General features: G+C 54.2%; 1 protein-coding gene and 1 long non-coding RNA gene across 2 annotated transcripts; one reads left to right on the forward strand and one right to left on the reverse strand.

Moving 5' to 3' along the window:
* Positions 1–1,170: 1,170 nt before the first annotated feature.
* On the reverse strand, positions 1,171–14,870 carry LOC145344697 (nucleoside diphosphate kinase A-like). The gene is made up of 5 exons (XM_080191803.1): positions 14,786–14,870; positions 5,656–5,778; positions 4,223–4,324; positions 1,671–1,783; positions 1,171–1,393 (listed from the first exon to the last, which is right to left on the reverse strand). Exons 2-5 carry the CDS (start codon positions 5,770–5,772, stop codon positions 1,276–1,278), a joined length of 450 nt encoding a protein of 149 aa, XP_080047929.1. The 5' UTR covers positions 5,773–5,778; positions 14,786–14,870; the 3' UTR covers positions 1,171–1,275.
* Positions 1,751–25,951, forward strand: LOC145344700 (uncharacterized). The gene is made up of 4 exons (XR_013886963.1): positions 1,751–1,828; positions 19,360–19,402; positions 24,060–24,182; positions 25,863–25,951. It is a non-coding gene; the product is annotated as an uncharacterized LOC145344700 (long non-coding RNA).
* The last annotated feature ends 863 nt before the right edge of the window (positions 25,952–26,814 follow it).

A 26,814-nucleotide genomic window follows, 5' to 3' on the forward strand; every position in this document is an offset into this window, starting at 1 on the left:
CCAGGCTGACACTCCCCCTGGTGTCAGTACTGAGGGAGTGCTGCACTGTCGGGGGTAGATGTATATACTCTAGGATTTGAGCTCCATAATCCAGGCTGATACTCCCCCCGGTGCCAGTACTGAGGGAGTGCTGCACTGTCGGGGGTAGATGTATATACTCTAGGATTTGAGCTCCATAATCCAGGCTGACACTCCCCCCGGTGCCAGTACTGAGGGAGTGCTGCACTGTCGGGGGTAGATGTATATACTCTAGGATTTGAGCTCCATAATCCAGGCTGATACTCCCCCCGGTGCCAGTACTGAGGGAGTGCTGCACTGTCGGGGGTAGATGTATATACTCTAGGGTTTAACTCCATAATCCAGGCTGACACTCCCCCTGGTGTCAGTACTGAGGGAGTGCTGCACTGTCGGGGGTAGATGTATATACTCTAGGATTTGAGCTCTATAATCCAGGCTGACACTCCCCCTGGTGCCAGAGGAGATAAACACCTTTGAAGAACAAGGAAGAATTAGGTTGATTCAATGAACAAAGATGTGCAGGTTAGGGTGCATTGGCCATGAGAAATTGCCCCTCAGGATAAATGGAAGAGGAAATGGGGATAGGGCCTGAGGAGAGTCAGTGCAGACTCAATGGGCTGAATGGCCTCCCTCTGCACTGTCAGGATTTTATGATTTTCTCATTGCGTCTCTCTCTCTCTGTCTCTCCCTCTCTGTCTCTCTCTCTCTCTCTCACACTCTGTCTCTCTCTCTGCCTTTCTCTCTGCCTTTCTCTCTGTCTCTCTCTGTGTCTCTCTCTCGTCTCTCTCTCTGTCTCTCTCTCTGTCTCTCCCTCTCTGTCTCTCTGCCTCTGTCTCTTTGCCTCTGTCTCTCTCCCTCTTCCTTAAAGCCTCTCTATAAACTTTCTCTCCTTAACTGAGCTGTTGTCGCCTGTCCCTCACATCCTATCCTGATTCTGGGCATTGATCTATGTCCATATTTCTTCCCACAATGCGCCTCCAGATGGTGAAATTGGTTTGCAGGCGCTATAGAAATGGAGGGATGCAGTTGGCTGTGAGGTTCCACTGCTCCCTGCTGGTGAGAAGCAGGACTGCAAATGGACTCACATACAGACAGAGAGAGAGAGAGAGAGTGAGGGAGATTTTTTTCTGTATTGTTACAGTAATGAGGACATTGTGAATTTTGCAGCAGATTTTATTCTGGTTCCTGTACAGAGTGTGGGGGGTTTGAGCCCCACGCAGACCCTCTCGCTCGGAACAGGCTGGGCGCACACATCCCTCACTCGTAGGTAAAAGCCTCCATACAGGATTTCCATTCGATTAGTTCCTCAGGCTTGAACCAAAGAGCAATCTCCTTCTTTGCTGTCTCCAGTGAATCACTGCCATGGATAATATTCCTGAGGATCAGAAAGGAAGATATCAGCAGTTTAGGAAAGGTACAGCAAGTGTGGGTCTAACCGAGGGATACGGAGACTGGAACTGTGCACGGTGCTCCCAGTGTGGGTCTAACCGAGGGATACGGAGACTGGAACTGTGCACGGTGCTCCCAGTGTGGGTCTAACCGAGGGATACGGAGACTGGAACTGTGCACGGTGCTCCCAGTGTGGGTCTAACTGAAGGATAGGGAGGTGAGAGCCTCATGAGTTGTGTGTCTGCTATAATAACATTAATTACCTTCCCACTTGCACACACAGGTCTCCACGGATGGTTCCGGGTTTGGAATCTGCAGGGTTTGTTTCACCCATCATATCACGGCCCATCTTCACGATGTTCTGTCCTTCCCAACACTGAAACAGTCAACAGCACGGAGATAGAATCTTACAATCTTATAGGTAACTCGTAATTAAACACCAGTACACAGATATCTCCCTCAGACAGAGAGAGAGGGGGGACTGAGAGACACCAGTCAGTGTGCAGATATCTCCCTGAGAGAGTGGGGACTGAGAGACACCAGTCAGTGTACAGATATCTCCCTGAGAGAGAGAGTGGGGACTGAGAGACACCAGTCAGTGTACAGATATCTCCCTGAGAGAGAGGGGACTGAGAGACACCAGTCAGTGTACAGATATCTCCCTGAGAGAGAGAGAGAGGGGACTGAGAGACACCAGTCAGTGTACAGATATCTCCCTGAGAGAGAGGGGACTGAGAGACACCAGTCAGTGTACAGATATCTCCCTCAGAGAGAGAGGGGACTGAGAGACACCAGTCAGTATACAGATATCTCCCTGAGAGAGAGGGGACTGAGAGACTCCAGTTAGTGTACAGACATCTCCCTGAGAGAGAGGGGACTGAGAGACTCCAGTCAGTGTACAGATATCTCCCTGAGAGAGAGGGGACTGAGAGACTCCAGTTAGTGTACAGACATCTCCCTGAGAGAGAGGGGACTGAGAGACTCCAGTCAGTGTACAGATATCTCCCTGAGAGAGAGAGAGAGGGGACTGAGAGACTCCAGTTAGTGTACAGACATCTCCCTGAGAGAGAGGGGACTGAGAGACTCCAGTCAGTGTACAGATATCTCCCTGAGAGAGAGAGAGAGGGGACTGAGAGACACCAGTCAGTGTACAGATATCTCCCTGAGAGAGAGAGAGGGGACTGAGAGACACCAGTCAGTGTACAGATATCTCCCTGAGAGAGGGAGAGAGGAGACTGAGAGACACCAGTCAGTATACAGATATCTCCCTGAGAGAGAGGGGACTGAGAGACACCAGTCAGTGTACAGATATCTCCCTGAGAGAGAGGGGACTGAGAGACACCAGTCAGTGTACAGATATCTCCCTGAGAGAGAGGGGACTGAGAGACACCAGTCAGCGTACAGTTATCTCCCTGAGAGAGAGAGGGGACTGAGAGACACCAGTCAGTATACAGATATCTCCCTGAGAGAGAGGGGACTGAGAGACTCCAGTTAGTGTACAGACATCTCCCTGAGAGAGAGGGGACTGAGAGACTCCAGTCAGTGTACAGACATCTCCCTGAGAGAGAGAGGAGACTGAGAGACACCAGTCAGTGTACAGATATCTCCCTGACAGAAAGGGGACCGAGAGACAGCAGGCAGTGTCCAGATATCTCCCTGAGAGAGAGAGAGAGGGGACTGAGAGACACCAGTCAGTGTACAGATATCTCCCTGAGAGAGAGAGAGGGGACTGAGAGACACCAGTCAGTGTACAGATATCTCCCTCAGAGAGGGGACTGAGAGACAGCAGTCAGTGTACAGATATCTCCCTGAGAGAGAGAGAGGAGACTGAGAGACACAAGTCAGTGTACAGATATCTCCCTGAGAGAGAGGGGACTGAGAGACATCAGTCAGTGTAGAGATATCTGTCTGAGAGAGAGAGAGGAGACTGAGAGACACCAGTCAGTATACAGATATCTCCCTGAGAGAGAGGGGACTGAGAGACACCAGTCAGTGTAGAGGTATCTCCCTGAGAGAGAGAGAGGGGACTGAGAGACACCAGTCAGTGTACAGATATCTCCCTGAGAGAGCGAGAGGGGACTGAGAGACACCAGTCAGTGTACAGATATCTCCCTGAGAGAGAGAGAGGAGACTGAGAGACACCAGTCAGTGTACAGATATTTCCCTGAGAGAGAGAGAGGAGAGAGACACCAGTCAGTGTACAGATATCTCCCTGAGAGAGAGAGAGGGGATTGAGAGACACCAGTCACTGTACAGATATCTCCCTGAGAGAGAGAGAGGAGACTGAGAGACACCAGTCAGTGTACAGATATCTCCCTGAGAGAGAGGGGACTGAGAGACACCAGTCAGCGTACAGTTATCTCCCTGAGAGAGAGAGGGGACTGAGAGACACCAGTCAGTGTACAGACATCTCCCTGAGAGATAGAGAGGAGACTGAGAGACACCAGTCAGTGTACAGATATCTCCCTGACAGAAAGGGGACTGAGAGACCGCAGTCAGTGTCCAGATATCTCCCTGAGAGAGAGGGGACTGAGAGACTCCAGTCAGTGTACAGATATCTCCCTGAGAGAGAGGGGACTGAGTGACACCAGTCAGTATAGAGATATCTCCCTGAGAGAGAGAGGGGACTGAGAGACATCAGTCAGTGTACAGATATCTCCCTGAGAGAGAGGGGACTGAGAGACACCAGTCAGTATACAGATATCTCCCTGAGAGAGAGGGGACTGAGAGACACCAGTCAATGTACAGATATCTCCCTGACAGTGGGTGTCAGTGTACAGATTGGAGGGGGCGATGAGAAATGACAGACACTTACCATTGCTACAAATGGACCTGCTGCAGTAAATTTGCAAAGACCAGCGTAAAAGGGCTTGTCTTTCAGATCGATGTAGTGCTGCTTGGCCAGGTCCTCGGTGGGCTAAAAATAACACAGCAAAAATACACAGACAGATTATCTCTCTGTTGCAGTATTACAGTGAATGATATATCAGAGTGTTACAGTGAGGGGTGTGGGGTATATCAGAGTGTTACAGTGAGGGGTGTGGGATATATCAGAGTGTTACAGTGAGGGGTGTGGGATATATCAGAGAGTGTTACAGTGAGGGGGTGTGGTGTATATCAGAGTGTTACAGTGAGGGGTGTGGGGTATATCAGAGTGTTACAGTGAGGGGGTGTGGTGTATATCAGAGTGTTACAGTGAGGGGTGTGGGATATATCAGAGTGTTACAGTGAGGGGTGTGGGGTATATCAGAGTGTTACAGTGAGGGGTGTGGGGTATATCAGAGTGTTACAGTGAGGGGGTGTGGTGTATATCAGAGTGTTACAGTGAGGGGTGTGGGATATATCAGAGTGTTACAGTGAGGGGTGTGGGGTATATCAGAGTGTTACAGTGAGGGGTGTGGGGTATATCAGAGTGTTACAGTGAGGGGTGTGGGGTATATCAGAGTGTTACAGTGAGGGGTGTGGGGTATATCAGAGTGTTACAGTGAGGGGTGTGGGATATATCAGAGTGTTACAGTGAGGGGTGTGGGGTATATCAGAGTGTTACAGTGAGGGGTGTGGGGTATATCAGAGTGTTACAGTGAGGGGTGTGGGGTATATCAGAGTGTTACGGTGAGGGGTGTGGGGTATATCAGAGTGTTACGGTGAGGGGTGTGGGGTATATCAGAGTGTTACAGTGAGGGGTGTGGGGTATATCAGAGTGTTACAGTGAGGGGTGTTGGGGTATATCAGAGTGTTACAGTGAGGGGTGTGGGGTATATCAGAGTGTTACAGTGAGGGGTGTGGGATATATCAGAGTGTTACAGTGAGGGGTGTGGGGTATATCAGAGTGTTACAGTGAGGGGTGTGGGGTATATCAGAGTGTTACAGTGAGGGGTGTGGGGTATATCAGAGTGTTACAGTGAGGGGTGTTGGGGTATATCAGAGTGTTACAGTGAGGGGTGTGGGGTATATCAGAGTGTTACAGTGAGGGGTGTGGGGTATATCAGAGTGTTACAGTGAGGGGTGTGGGGTATATCAGAGTGTTACAGTGAGGGGTGTGGGGTATATCAGAGTGTTACAGTGAGGGGTGTGGGGTATATCAGAGTGTTACAGTGAGGGGTGTTGGGGTATATCAGAGTGTTACAGTGAGGGGTGTGGGATATATCAGAGTGTTACAGTGAGGGGTGTGGGGTATATCAGAGTGTTACAGTGAGGGGTGTGGGGTATATCAGAGTGTTACAGTGAGGGGTGTTGGGGTATATGTACCTTCACCATCTTCATGCCAATCAGCTTGAAGCCTCGATGTTCGAAGCGTTTGATGATCTCTCCAATCAGCCCTCTTTGGACCCCATCGCTCTTCACTGCGATAAGTGTGCGTTCCATTCTGCTCTGTGCATTAAACAAAGATTTATTAACTGAGGGAGTGCTGCACTGTCGGGGGTAGATGTATATACTCTAGGATTTGAGCTCCATAATCCAGGCCGACACTCCCCCCGGTACCAGTACTGAGGGAGCGCTGCACTGTCGGGGGTAGATGTATATACTCTAGGATTTGAGCTCCATAATCCAGGCTGACACTCCCCCCGGTGCCAGTACTGAGGGAGTGCTGCACTGTCGGGGGTAGGTGTATATACTCTAGGATTTGAGCTCCATAATCCAGGCTGACACTCCCCCCGGTGCCAGTACTGAGGGAGTGCTGCACTGTCGGGGGTAGGTGTATATACTCTAGGATTTGAGCTCCATAATCCAGGCTGACACTCCCCCCGGTGCCAGTACTGAGGGAGTGCTGCACTGTCGGGGGTAGATGTATATACTCTAGGATTTGAGCTCCATAATCCAGGCTGACACTCCCCCCGGTGCCAGTACTGAGGGAGTGCTGCACTGTCGGGGGTAGGTGTGTATACTCTAGGACTCCAAGCTGGTGTGGTGGTGTCTCTTCTCCTTGAGGTACACCCTTCTTCCTCTCCCCCTCCCCCTGTCTCTGAGCCACTGTGTCTAAGTGTCTGACAATGCTATAGATGGATCGGAAAAGTGATATGTGCCGTCTGGCATGTGCTGGAGAATTCCAGCTCTCCTGCACTGCCTGATCACGTTCTGACATTCCAGTCTCCAGATTAATTTGTTGCCTCCTGTCTGGCTGACAGTTGTGTGTACCCTGCACATTCCCTACACAGCTGTGCACCACAAGGACAGGGGCTCTGGAGAGGGCAAACAGTGAGGGGGTGGGAGGGAACACCCCAGGAGGGGGTAAATGGTGGGGGGCACCCCAGGAGAGGGTAAACAGCAGGGGGGACACCCCAGGAGAGGGTAAACGGGGGCGGGGGGGTGGGGGTTGCAGGTGGAGGGGATCACACCCCAGGAGAGGGCGAACAGCAGGGGGACAACCCAGGTGCACAGTGTGTGGGGGGATAATCGAGGAGATCTGCGAGGGGCTACTGGGACATTGACAGAATCCCACTTTCACACAGGGAGTCTCTCTCTCTCTTTGTCTCCCCCTTTCTGTCTGTCTGTCTGTCTGTCTCTCTCTCTACTACCCCCCCCGGTTCTTTCCCTGATCGCCTTCAATCTGTGTCCCCCTCTGGTCCCCGACACTCCTGTCGCCGGGAACAGTTTCTCCTTATCACAAACCCCCTTCCCCGATTTGGAACGACTCGGTTCAATCTCCCCCTGAACCTTCTCCGCTCGAAGGAAAATGATCCCTTCTGCTCTCCAGCTTCTCCCAGTCTCTCTCTGTCTTTCTGTGTTATTCCCTCTCTCTCTCCCTGCATTATTCTCGCTCTCACTCTCTCTCTGCATTAATCCCTCTCTCTCTTCCTGTGTTATTCTCTCTCTCTGCATTATTCTCTCTCTCTGTGCCATCCCCTCCCTCTCTCTCTCTCTGCGTTATTCCCACTCTCTCTCTGTGTTATACCCACCCCTTTCTCTGCATTATTCCCACTCTCTCTCTCTGCGTTATTCCCACTCTCTCTCTCTGCGTTATTCCTCTCCCTCTCTGCGTTATTCCTCTCTCTCTCTGCGTTATTCCCACTCTCTCTCTGCGTTATTCCTCTCTCTCTCTCTGCATTATTCCCACTCTCTCTCTGTGTTATTCCTCTCTCTCTCTCTGCATTATTCCCACTCTCTCTCTCTGCGTTATTCCACTCTCTCTCTCTGCGTTATTCCTCTCTCTCTCTGCGTTATTCCTCTCTCTCTCTGCGTTATTCCTCTCTCTCTCTCTGCGTTATTCCTCTCCCTCTCTGCGTTATTCCTCTCTCTCTCTGCGTTATTCCTCTCTCTCTCTGTGTTATTCCTCTCCCTCTCTGCATTATTCCTCTCTCTCTCTCTGCGTTATTCCTCTCTCTCTCTCTGCATTATTCCTCTCTCTCTCTCTGCATTATTCCTCTCTCTCTCTCTGCGTTATTCCTCTCTCTCTCTCTGCGTTATTCCTCTCTCTCTCTCTGCATTATTCCTCTCTCTCTCTCTGCATTATTCCTCTCTCTCTCTCTGCGTTATTCCTCTCTCTCTCTCTGCGTTATTCCTCTCTCTCTCTCTGCATTATTCCTCTCTCTCTCTCTGCGTTATTCCTCTCTCTCTCTCTGCGTTATTCCCACTCTCTCTCTGTGTTATACCCACCCCTTTCTCTGCATTATTCCCACTCTCTCTCTCTGCGTTATTCCCACTCTCTCTCTCTGCGTTATTCCTCTCCCTCTCTGCGTTATTCCTCTCTCTCTCTGCGTTATTCCCACTCTCTCTCTGCGTTATTCCTCTCTCTCTCTCTGCATTATTCCCACTCTCTCTCTCTGCGTTATTCCACTCTCTCTCTCTGCGTTATTCCTCTCCCTCTCTGCGTTATTCCTCTCTCTCTCTGCGTTATTCCCACTCTCTCTCTGCGTTATTCCTCTCTCTCTCTCTGCGTTATTCCTCTCTCTCTCTCTGCGTTATTCCTCTCTCTCTCTCTCTGCGTTATTCCTCTCTCTCTCTCTGCGTTATTCCTCTCTCTCTCTCTCTGCGTTATTCCTCTCTCTCTCTCTCTGCGTTATTCCTCTCTCTCTCTCTGCGTTATTCCTCTCTCTCTCTCTGCGTTATCCCCTCTCTCTCTCTGCGTTATCCCCTCTCTCTCTCTCTCTCCTCTCTGGGATAACAATGTGGAACGCTCACTCTCTCCGTCGCTGCCTGGATATTTCGGAGTGTTTGGACCATCAGTCCGATAACTCACTCTAACTGTCATCAGTTTCCGTTAGCGAGGGTGCCCCCTCCTCTCCCGCTCCCAGGGGGATCCCTTTACATCCACACAGCCGGAATTCAATCCCCGCGCCGCTCTCTGTTTACGGAACGTGATACCCATTCCGTACTCCGGGCTCCAGTCCCGTTTACACAAGACACATTCCTCCGCGTTTCTCTGGGAATGCGCCAGGAACCCGAAACAGCAGACGGAGCGGAGTGTGCGCACTACACCCCCACCCACACTACACCCCCACCCACACTACACCCCCACCCACACTACACCCCCACCCACACTACACCCCCACCCTCACTACACCCCCACCCACACTACACCCCCACCCACACTACACCCCCACCCTCACTACACCCCCACCCACACTACACCCCCACCCACACTACACCCCCCACCCACACTACACCCCCACCCACACTGCAACCCCCCACCCACACTACACCCCCACCCACACTGCAACCCCCCACCCACACTACACCCCCACCCTCACTACACCCCCACCCTCACTACACCCCCACCCACACTACACCCCCACCCACACTACACCCCCACCCTCACTACACCCCCACCCACACTACACCCCCACCCTCACTACACCCCCACCCACACTACACCCCCACCCTCACTACACCCCCACCCTCACTACACCCCCACCCACACTACACTCCCCACCCACACTACACCCCCACCCACACTACACCCCCACCCACACTACACCCCCCACCCACACTACACCCCCACCCACACTACACCCCCCACCCACACTACACCCCCCACCCACACTACACCCCCACCCACACTACACTCCCCACCCACACTACACCCCCACCCACACTACACTCCCCACCCACACTACACCCCCACCCACACTACACCCCCACCCACACTACACCCCCACCCTCACTACACCCCCACCCACACTGCACCCCCCACCCACACTACACCCCCACCCTCACTACACCCCCCACCCACACTACACCCCCCACCCTCACTACACCCCCCACCCACACTACACCCCCACCCTCACTACACCCCCCACCCACACTACACCCCCACCCACACTGCAACCCCCCACCCACACTACACCCACACCCACACTGCACCCCCCACCCACACTACACCCCCACCCACACTGCACCCCCCACCCACACTACACCCCCACCCTCACTACACCCCCACCCACACTACACCCCCACCCACACTGCAACCCCCCACCCACACTACACCCCCACCCACACTGCACCCCCCACCCACACTACACCCCCACCCACACTACACCCCCCACCCACACCACACCCCACCCACACTGCACCCCCCACCCACACTACACCCCCACCCACACTACACCCCACACCCACACTGCACCCCCCACCCACACTACACCCCCACCCACACTGCACCCCCCACCCACACTGCACCCCCCACCCACACTGCACCCCCACCCACACTGCACCCCCCACCCACACTGCACCCCCACCCACACTGCACCCCCCACCCACACTGCTCCCCCCACCCACACTGCACCCCCCACCCACACTGCTCCCCCCACCCACACTGCACCCCCCACCCACACTGTTCCCCCCACCCACACTGCACCCCCCACCCACACTACACACCCCTCATCCACACTGCACCCCCTCACCCACACTGCATTCCCCCACCCACACTACACCCCCCACCCACACTGTTCCCCCCACCCACACTGCACCCCCCACCCACACTGCACCCCCCACCCACACTACACCCCCCACCCACACTACACCCACCATCCATCCCCACACTGCACCCACACTGTACCCCCCCCCCCACAGTTCACCCATTCCCCCCACATCGCCCATCACTGTCGCCTCTCACATGCACCCCCCCACATCCCCCCACTCCTCCCCCCCAACCCCCCACTCCCTTTGAGAGTGGGTCCTGCCTTCTCCCCCCGGGAGGGGGTCCTGTGCTCTCCCTGTGGGAGCAGTGGGAGTACCACCCACCGTTCTGGTCCCAGCCACAGTGGAAACGTTGTCCCAATCAAAACCCCCGTTCATCACCCAACAGATCTCAATCTGCCCTTTCTCCAGAGAAAGAGCTCCCAGACCCGAGGGTTACAGCAGCTCAGATCTGATATAATCCGAGGGATAACCCTTCACTTGTAAAGCTTACTATTTACATCGAGACAGAGAGAGAGAGAGAGAGAGAGAGACGGGGGAGAAAGAGGGACGGGAGAGGGGGAAGGGGACAGTGATAGGGAGACAGTGAGACAGAGGGAGAGGCAGAAAGAGAAAGAGGGACAGGGAGAGACAGAGAGAAACAGGGACAGAGACTGAAAGGGATGGGGAGAGTGATTGGGAGACAGGGAGTGAGGAACAAAGAGAGAGAGAGAAGGGGATGGGAGACAGAGGGAGAGAAGGTGAAGGAGACTCGGGGAGATGGAGAAAGAGCGAGGGGGAGAGAGAGAGACAGCGGTGATGGATGGTGCAGGTGGGTGCAGTGTGGGTGGGGGGGGTGCAGTGTGGGTGGGAGTTGCAGTGTGGGTGGAGGGGGTGCAGTGTGGGTGGGGGTGCAGTGTGGGTGGGGGGTGTAGTGTGGGTGGGGTGTGCAGTGTGGGTGGGGGGGTTGCAGTGTGGGTGGGGGGTGCAGTGTGGTTGGGGGGTTGCAGTGTGGGTGGGGGGTTGCAGTGTGGGTGGGGGGTGTAGTGTGGGCGGGGGTGTAGTGTGGGTGGGGGGTTGCAGTGTGGGTGGGGGGTGTAGTGTGGGTGGGGGGGTACAGTGTGGGTGGGGGTGTAGTGTGGGTGGGGGGTGTAGTGTGGGTGGGGGTGTAGTGTGGGTGGGGGTGCAGTGTGGGTGGGGGCTGTAGTGTGGGTGGGGGGTTGCAGTGTGGGTGGGGGGTGCAGTGTGGGTGGGGGGCGTAGTGTGGGTGGGGGGCGTAGTGTGGGTGGGGGGCGTAGTGTGGGTGGGGGGTGTAGTGTGGGTGGGGGGGTACAGTGTGGGTGGGGGCGTAGTGTGGGTGGGGGGCGTAGTGTGGGTGGGGGGCGTAGTGTGGGTGGGGGTACAGTGTGGGTGGGGGGTGCAGTGTGGGTGGGGGGCGCAGTGTGGGTGGGGGGCGTAGTGTGGGTGGGGGTGTAGTGAGGGTGGGGGTGTAGTGTGGGTGGGGGGTGCAGTGTGGGTGGGGGTGTAGTGTGGGTGGGGGTGTAGTGAGGGTGGGGGTGTAGTGTGGGTGGGGGGTGCAGTGTGGGTGGGGGTGTAGTGTGGGTGGGGGTGTAGTGTGGGTGGGGAGTGTAGTGTGGGTGGGGGTGTAGTGTGGGTGGGGGGTGCAGTGTGGGTGGGGGTGTAGTGTGGGTGGGGGGTTGCAGTGTGGGTGGGGGTGCAGTGTGGGTGGGGGTGTAGTGTGGGTGGGGGTGTAGTGTAGGTGGGGGGTGCAGTGTGGGTGGGGGTGTAGTGTGGGTGGGGGTGTAGTGTGGGTGGGGGGTGTAGTGTGGGTGGGGGTGTAGTGTGGGTGGGGGGTGTAGTGAGGGTGGGGGTGTAGTGTGGGTGGGGGGTGCAGTGTGGGTGGGGGTGTAGTGTGGGTGGGGGGTTGCAGTGTGGGTGGGGGTGTAGTGTGGGTGGGGGGTGTAGTGTGGGTGGGGGTGTAGTGTGGGTGGGGGGTGTAGTGTGGGTGGGGGTGTAGTGTGGGTGGGGGGTGTAGTGAGGGTGGGGGTGTAGTGTGGGTGGGGGGTGTAGTGTGGGTGGGGGTGTAGTGTGGGTGGGGGGTGTAGTGAGCGTGGGGGTGTAGTGTGGGTGGGGGGTGCAGTGTGGGTGGGGGTGTAGTGTGGGTGGGGGTGTAGTGTGGGTGGGGAGTGTAGTGTGGGTGGGGGTGTAGTGTGGGTGGGGGGTGCAGTGTGGGTGGGGGGTTGCAGTGTGGGTGGGGGTGTAGTGTGGGTGGGGGGTGTAGTGTGGGTGGGGGTGTAGTGAGGGTGGGGGTGTAGTGTGGGTGGGGGTGTAGTGTGGGTGGGGGTGTAGTGAGGGTGGGGGTGTAGTGTGGGTGGGGGTGTAGTGCGCACACTCCGCTCCGTCTGCTGTTTCGGGTTCCTGGCGCATTCCCAGAGAAACGCGGAGGAATGTGTCTTGTGTAAACGGGACTGGAGCCCGGAGTACGGAATGGGTATCACGTTCCGTAAACAGAGAGCGGCGCGGGGATTGAATTCCGGCTGTGTGGATGTAAAGGGATCCCCCTGGGAGCGGGAGAGGAGGGGGCACCCTCGCTAACGGAAACTGATGACAGTTAGAGTGAGTTATCGGACTGATGGTCCAAACACTCCGAAATATCCAGGCAGCGACGGAGAGAGTGAGCGTTCCACATTGTTATCCCAGAGAGGAGAGAGAGAGAAAGAGGGGATAACGCAGAGAGAGAGAGAGAGGAATAACGCAGAGAGAGAGCGAGAGGAATAACGCAGAGAGAGAGAGAGGAATAATGCAGAGAGAGAGAGAGTAATAACGCAGAGAGAGGAATAACGCAGAGAGAGAGAAAAAGAGGGAATAACGCAGAGAGAAAGAGAGAGAGAGAGAGGGAATAATGCAGAGAGCGAGGGAGAGAACGCCGAGAGAGAGAGAGTAAGAGGGAATAACGCAGAGAGAGGGAATAATGCAGAGAGAGAGAGAGAAGAGGGGATAATGCAGAGAGAGGGAATAATGCAGAGAGAGAGAGAGAGAGAGGATAACACGGAGTGTGAGAGAGGCTGGGAGAAGCTGGGGGTGATGTGTGGAGGGAGGGGAGCTCGTTCTCCTTCGAGTGGAGAAGGTTCAGGGGGAGATTGAATTGAGTCGTTCCAAATCGGGGAAGGGGGTTTGTGATAAGGAGAAACTGTTCCCAGCGACAGGAGGGTTGGGGACCAGAGGGGGACACAGATTGAAGGCGATCGGGAAAAGAACCAGAGGGGGTGAGGAGGGGAGAGATGAGGGAATGTTTATTGTGAACACAGCGAGTTGTTGTGATCTGGAAGGCGCTGCCTGAAAGGACGGTGGAAGCTGATTCAACAGGAACTTTCCAAAGGGGCAACTGGAGAAATACTCGATAGGGAAAGATTTACAGAGAGAAGGGTGGAGAGGAGAGGGGGGATTGAGGGGATCACAGGGCCAGCAGGGGAAAGGAGGGGCTGAATGGCCTCCTCCGGGAGCTCCATGGTTGTATTCCAGGTGGCGATGGGGGATTAGATAGGACTGGAGATGGGGGAATGCGGGTCTGAGGTTGAATTTGTTTGCACCCCTGTCCCACTGAGTGATTGGAGACTCATCTGAGAGGGAGAGAGGGGGAGGGAGAGAGAGAGGGAGAAGGAGAGAGGGAGAGTTGGAGCCCAGCCAGGGGAGTGACAACCTCCAGTGACCTCAACCAAGGTCATTGCTTTCAACATTCTGTCTCTCCCTCTCTCTGTCTCTCCCTCTCTCTATCTCTATCTTCTCCCTCTCTGTCTCTCTCTCTCTGTCTGTCCCTTTCTGTCTCCCTTTCTGTGTCTCTATCTCTCTCTCTCTGTCTCTCTCTGTCTTTCTCTCTGTCTGTCTGTCTCTCTCTGCCTCATTCTGTGTATGTGTGTGTCTCTCTCTGTCTCTCGTTCCGTGTCTCTATCTCTCTCTCTGTCCTTGTCTCTCTTTCTCTCTGTGTCAATGTCTCGCTCTGTTTCACTCTGCCTCTCTCTCTCTGTCTCTCTCTCTGTCTTTCTCTCTGTCTCTCTCTCTGTCTCTCTCTCTCTGTCTCTCTCTGTCTGTCTTTCTCTCTCTGTCTCTTGCTCTCTCTGTCTCTGTCTGTCTCTCTCTGTCTGTCTGTCTCTCTCTGTCAATGTCTCGCTCTGTCTCTCTCTGTCTCTGTCTCTTTCTCTCTCTCTCTGTCTCTCTCTTTCTTTCTTTCTCTCTCTTTCTCTCTCTCTCTCTGTCTCTGTCTTTGTCTCTCTTTCTCTCTGTCTCTCTCTGTCTCTCTCTCTCTGTCTCTCTCTGTCTCTCACACATGGTGCTCTCGAGATTTTGGTAACCGAGATGCCCGCGGTTTCAAACTGTCCAGATCCTGACACCAGGGTCCTGATTCTGGTGGGTGGGGGGGTGAAGGAAGGATGAGGGACGAGGGTGTGGGTGAGTGGGAGAGTGAGGGTGTGAGGGGAGAGGGGGTGAGGAGGGTCAGAATGGAGCTGTGAAGGACAAAGTGTGCATGGGGGAGAGAGTTACTCACGGTTGTCTTGGTCTGAGCAGACAGAGAGAGTGAGAGCCCACCCTACACCCTCGCTATTTAAAGGAACATTGCAGGGGAGGGTGAGGGGGGTGGGGGAGGGGGGGTGGAGGATATCCATATTTAACTTCCCGGGAAGTCAGACCATATAAGACCAGCGGAGCTCCTGCTGCAAGGTCATCAGATCTCCGGATATGGTCAAATTGTGAGTGTCCTGACCACCATTGGCCCCTCAGCACAGGCCCAGTCACTGGCCCGGCCAATGGCGTGGGAGATTGGGGGGTTACCAGGGTGAAGGGGAGGGTAATGGAGGGGGGGGGACCCATCGCCCCATTGGCTGTTGGAACAGGGAGGGGTGGGGGAGGTGCCTGAAGCTGTGTGTGTTGGGTGGATTGACCAATGGTACAGGAGCGGGGCGGGGTTGGCAGTTTTGGGGGACAGGGCCTGAAGAGTGGACGCCGGCTCGATGGGCCGAATGACCTCCTCCTACATGGCGGGGGATTCGAGGGGGTGACTGACCGCGAGCAGGGAGGGGAATGGGGTGCTATCCGGACCATCGAGTGAAACAGGGGACCAATTCTTCCCCCTGCTCCAATCAGAGAGGTTTTGCACAGCAAGATCCCATCAGCACCTAACGCCCCTCATGTTTTTGCCTTTGGCTGTCAACTTTCCCATTAAACCCCCCCTCATTCTGATGATTCATTCTGAATCCATCTGTCCATCTCTTTCACTAAATCCATCTCTCTATCACCTTCTCTGTGTCTCTCTCTTTCTTCCTCTCTGTCTCTCTCTCTCTGTCTCTGTCTCTCTCTCTCCCTTTCTGTCTCCCTCCCTCTACCCTCTCTCTCTATATATCTCTTTCTCTCCCTGTTTCTCTCTGAGTCTCTCTCTCTCGCTCCATCTTTCTCTCTCCCTCTCTCTTTGTCTTTCCCTTTCTCTTTGCCTCTGTCTCGCTCTCTTGTTCTCACTCTCTCTCTGTCTCTCTGTCTCTCTGTCTCTCTCTCTCCCTCTCTCTCTCTCTCTCTGTCTCTCTCTCTGTCTCTGTCTCTCTCTCTCTCTCTCTCTGTCTCTCTCTGTCTCTCTCTCTGTCTCTGTCTCTCTCTCTCTCTCTGTCTCTGTCTCTCTCTCTGTCTCTCTCTCTCTGTCTCTCTCTCTGTCTCTCTGTCTGTCTCTCTATCTCTCTCCCTCTCTCTCTGTCTCTCTCTCTGTCTCTGTCTCTCTCTCTCTCTCTCTCTGTCTCTCTCTGTCTCTCTCTCTGTCTCTGTCTCTCTCTCTCTCTCTCTCTCTGTCTCTCTCTCTGTCTCTCTCTGTCTCTCTCTCTGTCTCTGTCTCTCTCTCTGTCTCTGTCTCTGTCTCTCTCTCTCTCTGTCTCTCTCTGTCTCTCTCTCTGTCTCTGTCTCTCTCTCTGTCTCTGTCTCTCTCTCTCTGATGAAGACCCTAAGATGTAGCAGCAAAAATAGGCCATTCAGCCCATCGACTCTCCCCCGCCATTCAATGAGATTGTGACTGATCTGATGTGATAATCCTTCACTCCCACTTTCCCACCCTATCCCCTGGATTCCCTCACTGGTTAACAATCTGTCTGTCTCAGCCTCAAACATACCTAACCCCCCCCCTCCCCGCACCCCCACCCCACTCCCCACCCCCCATCCCCTCCAGCCTCTCCAGCCCTCTGCGGGGAAGAATTCCACAGATTCACTCCGCTCTGAGGGAAGAAATCCCTCCCCATCTCTGTCTCCAATGGGTGACCCCCCCCCCCAATCTCTGTCTCCAATGGGTGACCCCCTCCCCAATCTCTGTCTCCAATGGGTGACCCCCCTCCCCCAATCTCTGCCTCCAATGGGTGACCCCCCCCCCCAATCTCTGTCTCCAATGGGTGACCCCCCCCAATCTCTGTCTCCAATGGGTGACCCCCTCCCCAATCTCTGTCTCCAATGGGTGACCCCCCTCCCCCAATCTCTGCCTCCAATGGGTGACCCCCCCCCTCAATCTCTGTCTCCAATGGGTGACCCCCCCCAATCTCTGTCTCCAATGGGTGACCCCCTCCCCAATCTCTGTCTCCAATGGGTGACCCCCTCCCCCAATCTCTGTCTCCAATGGGTGACCCCCCCCTCCCCCTCACTCTGAGATTCTGCCTCCTGGTCCCAGACTCTCCCACAGGGGGAAACAGCCTCTCAGCATCGACCCTGTCACCCACCCCCCTCGAGAATCCGATACGCCTCAATAAGGTCTCCTCTCATTCTGTGAAACTCCTGTGAGTACAGACCCAACCTACTCAACCTCTCATAAGGAAATCCCTCCCTACCCGGGATCGACCGAGTGAACCTTCTCTGGACTGCCTCCAATGCAAGGGTCCCACACAGGGTTAGACATCAAGAAGTCCCTTCCCTCCCACACTCACCCCCAATTCCAGCTCAAATCCTAGAGTATATGCATCTACCCCCGACAGTGCAGCACTCCCTCAGTACTGGCACCGGGGGATGGGGGGGTGCGGATGGAGTGTGGCGGGGTGCAGTGCGGGGGGGGTCTCAGATTTGCTGGGTGATACAGTGTGAGAGACTTTAACCCTCTGCGTGGTTTATATAACAGTTGGATCTGACACACGACTCCCTGAGGATCTGAACCAAGGTGAGGAATTAGGTTTGGATACTTTTGTTGTTGTCACAGACTGGAGGGGCTGAAGGGCCCTCTTCATAGACTGTGTTTCTCCATCTGTGTTGACCCAGGAGGGAGGTGTCAGCATTTACTATAATGTTTTGGTGCCTGAGTTTCTGAGAGAGAGAGAGGGAGAGAGGGAGACGGAGAGAGAGAGAGGGGGAGACGGAGAGGGAGAGAGGGGGAGACGGAGAGAGAGAGGGGGGGGACGGAGAGAGGGAGATGGAGAGAGGGAGAGAGAGAGACAGAGAGGGAGACGGAGAGAGGGGAGAGGGGAGAGGGAGACATGGGGAGAGGGAGACACGGAGAGAGGGAGAGGGGGAGAGGGAGAGAGGGGGAGACGGAGAGGGAGAGAGGGGGAGACGGAGAGAGGGAGAGGGGGAGACGGGGAGAGGGAGAGAGGGGGAGACGGAGAGGGAGAGAGGGGGACACGGAGAGAGGGACACGGAGAGAGGGAGAGACAGAAAGGGAGACGGAGAGAGGGAGACGGAGAGAGGGGAGAGGGAGACACGGGGAGAGGGAGACATGGAGAGAGGGAGACACGGAGAGAGGGAGAGGGGGAGACGGAGAGAGGGAGACGGAGAGAGGAAGAGCGAGAGGGAGAGAGGGGGAGACGGAGAGAGAGAGAAGGAGAGAGGGAGATGGAGAGAGGGGAGAGGGAGACAAGGAGAGAGGGAGAGGGAGAAGGAGAGAGGGAGACGGAGAGAGAGGAGAGGGAGACGGAGAGAGGGGAGAGAGGGAGACGGAGAGAGGGGAGAGAGGGAGACGGAGAGAGGGAGAGGGAGACCCGGAGAGAGGGAGAGGGAGACACGGAGAGAGGGAGACGGAGACATGGAGAGAGGGAGAGGGAGACACGGAGAGAGGGAGACGGAGAGAGGGAGACGGAGACATGGAGAGAGGGAGAGGGAGACACGGAGAGAGGGAGACGGAGAGAGGGAGACGGAGACATGGAGATGGAGACAGAGAGAGGGAGAGATGGAGAGCAACAGAAAGAGAGAGACAGCAAGCACAGTGGTGTCGGGGATCCCATGATGTGTGACTCCCCCCCCCGCCCCCCCAGCTCTGTGAAGTCAGAAAGGGTGAAATCCAATTTGGAAACAACACACAGTTGCCTGGCAACAGAACCCCATTTCCAGGGGGAGGGAGAAGCCCCGCCCCCCCCCCTGCCAGCGAGCACCCACCTTGTGAATGTGTCTGTCCCCAGGCAGCAACTCAGCAACACCCCATCAGCACAGGTAACAGTGTACAACAGGACACATCCCAAAAAACTGCACTGGTGTCGGAGTGAACGGGAAGGGGTTTGGGATTGGGATTGTGGACAGTGGCAGTGAATGGGAAGGGGATTGGGATTGTGTACAGTGGGAGTGAACGGGAAGGGGTTTGGGATTGGGATTGTGGACAGTGGCAGTGAATGGGAAGGGGATTGGGATTGTGTACAGTGGGAGTGAACGGGAAGGGGTTTGGGATTGGGATTGTGTACAGTGGGAGTGAACGGGAAGGGGTTTGGGATTGGGATTGTGTACAGTGGGAGTGAATGGGAAGGGGTTTGGGATTGGGATTGTGTACAGTGGGAGTGAATGGGAAGGGGTTTGGGATTGGGATTATGTATGGTGGGAGTGAACGGGGAGGGGTTTGGGATTGGGATTGTGTACAGTGGAAGTGAACGGGAAGGGGTTTGGGATTGGGATTGTGTACAGTGGGAGTGAACGGGAAGGGGTTTGGGATTGGGATTGTGTACAGTGGGAGTGAACGGGAAGGGGTTTGGGATTGGGATTGTGTACGGTGGGAGTGAACGGGGAGGGGTTTGGGATTGGGATTGTGTACAGTGGGACTGAACGGGAAGGGGTTTGGATCCATTGGGAATTTTTGGGTACTATTATGAATGAATCACACCTTTTTGACAATCACTTTTCTGCCCTCAGGCTTCACTGATGGACACTTTGAGACAGTTTTTTCATCCTTTGGGTGAGTACAGTTTACAAATCCTGTTAACGGATTTGAGCTCCATAATCCAGGCTGACACTTCCCCTGATGCCAGTACTGAGGGAGTGCTGCACTGTCAGAGGGTCAGTGCTGAGGGAGTGCCGCATTGTCAGAGGGTCAGTGCTGAGGGAGTGCCGCACTGTCAGAGGGTCAGTGCTGAGGGAGTGCCGCACTGTCAGAGGGTCAGTGCTGAGGGAGCGCCGCACTGTCAGAGGGTCAGTACTGAGTGAGTGCCACACTGTCAGAGGGTCAGTACTGAGGGAGTGCCGCACTGTCAGAGGGTCAGTGCTGAGGGAGTGCCGCACTGTCAGAGGGTCAGTACTGAGAGAGCGCTGCACTGTCAGAGGGTCAGTGCTGAGGGAGTGCTGCACTGTCAGAGGGTCAGTGCTGAGGGAGCGCTGCACTGTCAGAGGGTCAGTACTGAGAGAGCGTTGCACTGTCAGAGGGTCAGTGCTGAGGGAGTGCCGCACTGTCAGAGGGTCAGTGCTGAGGGAGTGCTGCACTGTCAGAGGGTCAGTGCTGAGGGAGTGCCGCACTGTCAGAGGGTCAGTGCTGAGGGAGTGACGCACTGTCAGAGGGTCAGTGTTGAGGGAGCGCCGCACTGTCAGAGGGTCAGTGCTGAGGGAGTGCTGCACTGTCAGTGGGTCAGTGCTGAGGGAGTGCCGCACTGTCAGAGGGTCAGTACTGAGAGAGCGCTGCACTGTCAGAGGGTCAGTGCTGAGGGAGTGCCGCACTGTCAGAGGGTCAGTACTGAGGGAGCACCGCACTGTCAGAGGGTCAGTGCTGAGGGAGTGCTGCACTGTCAGAGGGTCAGTGCTGAGGGAGTGCCGCACTGTCAGAGGGTCAGTGCTGAGGGAGCACCGCACTGTCAGAGGGTCAGTGCTGAGGGAGTGCTGCACTGTCAGAGGGTCAGTGCTGAGGGAGCACCACACTGTCAGAGGGTCAGTGCTGAGGGAGTGCTGCACTGTCAGAGGGTCAGTGCTGAGGGAGTGCCGCACTGTCAGAGGGTCAGTGCTGAGGGAGCGCCGCACTGTCAGAGGGTCAGTGCTGAGGGAGTGCCGCACTGTCAGAGGGTCAGTGCTGAGGGAGCGCCGCACTGTCAGAGGGTCAGTGCTGAGGGAGTGCCGCACTGTCAGAGGGTCAGTGTTGAGGGAGTGCCGCACTGTCAGAGGGTCAGTGCTGAGGGAGTGCCGCACTGTCAGAGGGTCAGTACTGAGGGAGCGCTGCACTGTCAGAGGGTCAGTGCTGAGGGAGTGCTGCACTGTCAGAGGGTCAGTGCTGAGGGAGCACCGCACTGTCAGAGGGTCAGTGCTGAGGGAGTGCCGCACTGTCAGAGGGTCAGTGCTGAGGGAGTGCTGCACTGTCAGAGGGTCAGTGCTGAGGGAGCGCTGCACTGTCAGAGGGTCAGTGCTGAGGGAGTGCCGCACTGTCAGAGGGTCAGTGCTGAGGGAGTGCTGCACTGTCAGAGGGTCAGTGCTGAGGGAGTGCCGCACTGTCAGATGGTCAGTGCTGAGGGAGTGCCGCACTGTCAGAGGGTCAGTGCTGAGGGAGTGCCGCACTGTCAGAGGGTCAGTGCTGAGGGAGTGCCGCACTGTCAGAGGGTCAGTGCTGAGGGAGTGACGCACTGTCAGAGGGTCAGTGCTGAGGGAGTGCCGCACTGTCAGAGGGTCAGTGCTGAGGGAGTGCCGCACTGTCAGAGGGTCAGTGCTGAGGGAGTGCCGCACTGTCAGAGGGTCAGTGCTGAGGGAGTGCCGCACTGTCAGAGGGTCAGTGCTGAGGGAGTGCCGCACTGTCAGAGGGTCAGTGCTGAGGGAGTGCCGCACTGTCAGAGGGTCAGTGCTGAGGGAGCGCCGCACTGTCAGAGGGTCAGTGCTGAGGGAGTGCTGCCCCAACATCCTTGCAAACATGACCTTTTAAGGTTGGCTCGAGTTCAGATAGAAAAGTTGATGATTCCTCGGTCTGAGATGCAGCAGCCGTAAGTTTTGATAAATCACAGAAATGTGGTGGAGAAGGCGAGTGGACATGGATATGAAAGTGAGCAGGTGTGGAGAGAGATACAAGTTGACTGTTTTGGACCATGTTCCTGAGTGGTTGAATTTACCTGAAGATTAATTGCAGGACTGGTAAATGTAGATCATCATCTACGTGAAGAAAAGTGTGGATGAATTACTAGGAGTTAATTGAAGAGTCTAATTAACAGGAGTACCAGGAGTTTGAGGAATACAAGTATCCAACTATTGTGGAGTAAAGGAAAGGACAACAACCTGAGATCAGACTGTTTGCCGAAAATGTACCATCATCTGAAACAACCCACTGGCATAATTATTCTGAAGAAGTCTCACAACACCAGGCTAAAGTCAACAGGTTTATTTGGTAGCAAACACCACTAGCTTTCGGAGCGCTGCTCCTTCATCAGGTGAGTGGGAGATCTGTTCACAAACAGGGCATATAAAGACACAAACTCAATTTACAGAATAATGGTTAGAATGCGAGTCTTTACAGGTAATCAAGTCTTAAAGGTACAGACAGTGTGAGTGGAGAGAGCGTTACGCACAGGTTAAAGATGTGTATTGTCTCCAGACAGGACAGTTAGTGAAATTTTGCAAACCCAGTCAATTGGGTCAGCTTACAAAATCTCACTGTCCTGTCTGGAGACAATACACATCTCTTTTAACCTGTGCTTAACCCTCTCTCCACTCACGTTGTCTGTATCTTTAAGACTTGATTATTTGTAAAGACTTGCATTCCAACCATTATTTTGTAAATTGAGTTTGTGTCTTTATCTGCCCTGTTTGTGAACAGAATTGCCACTCACCTGATGAAGGGGCAGCGCTCCAAAAGCTAGTGGCTTGTGCTGCCAAATAAACCTGTTGGACTTTAACCTGGTGTTGTGAGACTTCTTACTGTGTTTACCCCAGTTCAACACCGGCATCTCCACATCACAATGATTGTGTACAGTGTGCAGAGATGTGGATACGCAGGGATACAACAGTGTACGCAGATGGCGTTTGAGTGAAGTATGGTGGTTTTTGGAGCAGTGTAACTACCACAGTGATCCGTGAGTCGAAATGGGTTCTGACACTGAGAGCCAATCTGCCGTGTGTCTTTGTCAAAGAGTGTGCAGAAAGTGATGGCACAGATCTGGCGGGAACAAAGGAGTCAAATTATTCAGCAGAGGAGGAACTAAGGACAATGACCAAGAAAGGGGATGGAATTAAAATGACCTTTCTAAATGAAATCAAAGAATCGCCAAAAGAGGCCATTCGGCCCATCGAGTCTGCACTGACCACAATCCCACCCAGGCCCTATCCCCATACCCCACCCGCTAATCCAAGCATCTCAGGACACTAAGGGGCAATTTTTTAGCATGGCTGACTGTGGGAGGAAACTGGAGCACCCGAAGGAAACCCACGCAGACACGGGGAGAATGTGCAAACTCCACACAGACGGTGACCCGAGCCGGGAATCGAACCCAGGACCCTGGAGCTGTGAAGCAGCAGTGCTAACCACCGTTCTTTTTTTTCCTTAAATGGGAGGTGTTCCTTTAACAAAGGACTTTTAAATAATCATGCTCACAGCTTCAGGTGGTGTCATAGATGCGGGGAGGGGGTGGGGAAAACCGTGTGCCCTTGAGGTGACAAGGGTTGTTTTTAGTTTAATTTTGGCTGCAGTGTTAGAAGCCTCTCTCTGTTTTAATTCTGAAAGCTTTACCTGACAGTTGAGAGCACAGCTTATTGCCATGCTGCAGTAAAGAATCTATGTTTCGGGGAGCTGATGGATACAAGTGGCTCAGAGTTTTCAAGATCATTTGAAATCAGCATTCAACCCCGGGAACTGGATTCCAGTATCACATGAGATTTAGCCTGTGCAGTATAAAGCTGTTGCAAGGGTTTTGTTCATTAGATTTTGGTTTTAATTGGAACATTAGATATGTTTGTCAAAGGATATACATTATAATGTTTTTGTTTGTAACTGATAGAATTTATTGCTTACTTTCTTACTATACATGTTAGCTATACTCTTAATTAAACTTTGTTTGATAAAAGTTCCCTCCTGGGTCATTGGAATCAGACCAGAAGTGAAACATCTCATTCTTACCCCAGCCAAATTCAAAGTGCAATATTTATGGTACGTCCAGGTTCCATAAAACACTTTGAGAGACTCTTCCCTGAACCATAACACTTTCTGTCTCTGACTCTCTCTCTATCTCTGACTCTCCCTCGGTGTCTCTGAGTCTCTCTCTCTGTCTCTGATTCTCTCTCTGTATCTGACTCTGTGTCTCTGATCTCTCGATGCCTCTGACTCTCTGTATCTCTGACTCTCTTGGTGTTTTGACTCTCCCTCTCTCCCTCTGCCACTCTCTCTCTGTCTGTCTGTCTCTCTCTCCCTCTGTCTATCTCTCTCTCTGTCTGTCTCTCTCCCTCTCTCTCTCTCCCTCTGTTTCACTCTCCCTCTGTCTCGCTCTCTCTGTGTTTTTCTCTCTCTCTGTCTGTCTCAGTCTGTCTCTCCCTCTTTGTCTCTCTGTGTGTCTGTCTCTCCCTCTGTGTGTGTGTGTCTCTCTCTCTCTACGTGTCTCTCATTGTCCATCTCTCTTTTTATCACTCTGCATTCTTTCATTGCGATTTCATTCCTCTGACAGATTGCCGACCAAGCAGACTCTCAACTCTGTGCCCAGGGGTCAGTAAGTTGCTTAATGAAAGTGTGTGCAACGCGCTGAATTGTTGTAACTACAAAATGACATGTTTCCAGAAAACAGTCAACCGTAAGTGACCCGGTATTCCCATTGATATTTACAGTGACGTCTCCGGGAGTGTGTTAATATTTACAGGGGGGGGGTCTCCGGGAGTGTGTTAATATTTACAGGGGGGGGGTCTCCGGGAGTGTGTTAATATTTACGGGGGGGGGGTCTCCGGGAGTGTGTTAATATTTACGGGGGGGGGTCTCCGGGAGTGTGTTAATATTTACGGGGGGGGGGTCTCCGGGAGTGTGTTAATGTTTACGGGGGGGGGTCTCTGGGAGTGTGTTAATATTTATGGGGGGGGGTTTCCGGGAGTGTGTTAATATTTATGGGGGGGGTCTCCGGGAGTGTGTTAATATTTACAGGGGGGGGGGTCTCCGGGAGTGTGTTAATATTTACAGGGGGGGGGTCTCCGGGAGTGTGTTAATATTTACGGGGGGGGGTCTCCGGGAGTGTGTTAATATTTACAGGGGGGGGTTCTCTGGGAGTGTGTTAATATTTATGGGGGGGGGGGTCTCCGGGAGTGTGTTAATATTTACGGGGGGGGGGGTCTCTGGGAATGTGTTAATATTAACGGGGGGGGGTCTCCGGGAGTCTGTTAATATTTACGGGGGGGGGGGTCTCCGGGAGTGTGTTAATATTTACAGGGGGGGTCTCCGGGAGTGTGTTAATATTTACGGGGGGGGGGTCCTCCGGGAGTGTGTTAATATTTACGGGGGGGGGGGTCTCCGGGAGTGTGTTAATATTTACAGGGGGGGTCTCCGGGAGTGTGTTAATATTTACGGGGGGGGGGGTCTCCGGGAGTGTGTTAATATTTACGGGGGGGGGTCTCCAGAAGTGTGTTAATATTTACAGGGGGGGGGGGGGGTCTCCGGGAGTGTGTTAATATTTACGGGGGGGGGTCTCCGGGAGTGTGTTAATATTTACAGGGGGGGTCTCCGGGAGTGTGTTAATATTTACGGGGGGGGGGTCTCCGGGAGTGTGTTAATATTTACGGGGGGGGTCTCCGGGAGTGTGTTAATATTTACGGGGGGGGGTCTCCGGGAGTGTGTTAATATTTACGGGGGGGGGTCTCCGGGAGTGTGTTAATATTTACGGGGGGTGGTCTCCGGGAGTGTGATAATATTTACGGGGGGGGGGGTCTCCGGGAGTGTGTTAATATTTACAGGGGGGGGTCTCCGGGAGTGTGTTAATATTTACGGGGGGGGGGGGGGGGGGGTCTCCGGGAGTGTGATAATATTTACGGGGGGGGGGTCTCCGGGAGTGTGTTAATATTTACAGGGGGGGGGTCTCCGGGAGTGTGTTAATATTTACGGGGGGGGGGGGTCTCCGGGAGTGTGTTAATATTTACGGGGGGGGGGGTCTCCGGGAGTGTGTTAATATTTACGGGGGGGTCTCCGGGAGTGTGTTAATATTTACGGGGGGGGGGGGTCTCCGGGAGTGTGTTAATATTTACAGGGGGGGGGTCTCTGGGAGTGTGTTAATATTACGGGGGGGGGGGGGTCTCCGGGAGTGTGTTAATATTTACGGGGGGGGGTCTCAGGGAGTGAGTTAATATTTATGGGGGGGTCTCCGGGAGTGTGTTAATATTTATGGGGGGGGTCTCCGGGAGTGTGTTAATATTTAAGGTGGGGGGGGGGTGATGTCTCTGTGGCTGGAGAAATATATTCAGTAACATGATGATGTTTATTCTTTCGCTGTCAGTCACAGTGATGGTGAAGAATTATGCTTTATTCCTGATTATTTCGGGATTCATTTCAACAATGATCATAATGATCATTCGTGTCGTAAGGTATGTCTCGCTCACGTAACCCCGTGCTGTCCCTGTCCTGGGAGTGTTTGATGGGGGACAGTGTAGAGGGAGCTTTACTCTGTATCTAACCCCGTGCTGTCCCTGTCCTGGGAGTGTTTGATGGGGGACAGTGTAGAGGGAGCTTTACTTTGTATCTAACCCCGTGCTGTACCTGTCCTGGGAGTGTTTGATGGGGGACAGTGTAGAGGGAGCTTTACTCTGTATCTAACCCCGTGCTGTCCCTGTCCTGGGAGTGTTTGATGGGGACAGTGTAGAGGGAAGCTTTACTCTGTATCTAACCCCGTGCTGTACCTGTCCTGGGAGTGTTTGATGGGGGACAGTGTAGAGGGAGCTTTACTCTGTATCTAACCCCGTGCTGTACCTGTCCTGGGAGTGTTTGATGGGGGACAGTGTAGAGGGAGCTTTACTCTGTATCTAACCCCATGCTGTCCCTGTCCTGGGAGTGTTTGATGGGGGGACAGTGTAGAGGGAGCTTTACTCTGTATCTAACCCCGTGCTGTACCTGTCCTGGGAGTGTTTGATGGGGGACAGTGTAGAGGGAGCTTTACTCTGCATCTAAGCCCGTGCTGTACCTGTCCTGGGAGTGTTTGATGGGGGACAGTGTAGAGGGAGCTTTACTCTGTATCTAAGCCCGTGCTGTCCCTGTCCTGGGAGTGTTTGATGGGGGGACAGTGTAGGAGGGAAGCTTTACTCTGTATCTAACCCCGTGCTGTCCCTGTCCTGGGAGTGTTTGATGGGGGACAGTGTAGAGGGGAGCTTTACTCTGTATCTAACCCCATGCTGTCCCTGTCCTGGGAGTGTTTGATGGGGGGACAGTGTAGAGGGAAGCTTTACTCTGTATCT

This window comes from Carcharhinus amblyrhynchos, chromosome 7 (assembly GCF_965287045.1).
Source record: "Carcharhinus amblyrhynchos chromosome 7, sCarAmb.v2.hapA, whole genome shotgun sequence".
Lineage (NCBI taxonomy): Eukaryota > Metazoa > Chordata > Chondrichthyes > Carcharhiniformes > Carcharhinidae > Carcharhinus > Carcharhinus amblyrhynchos.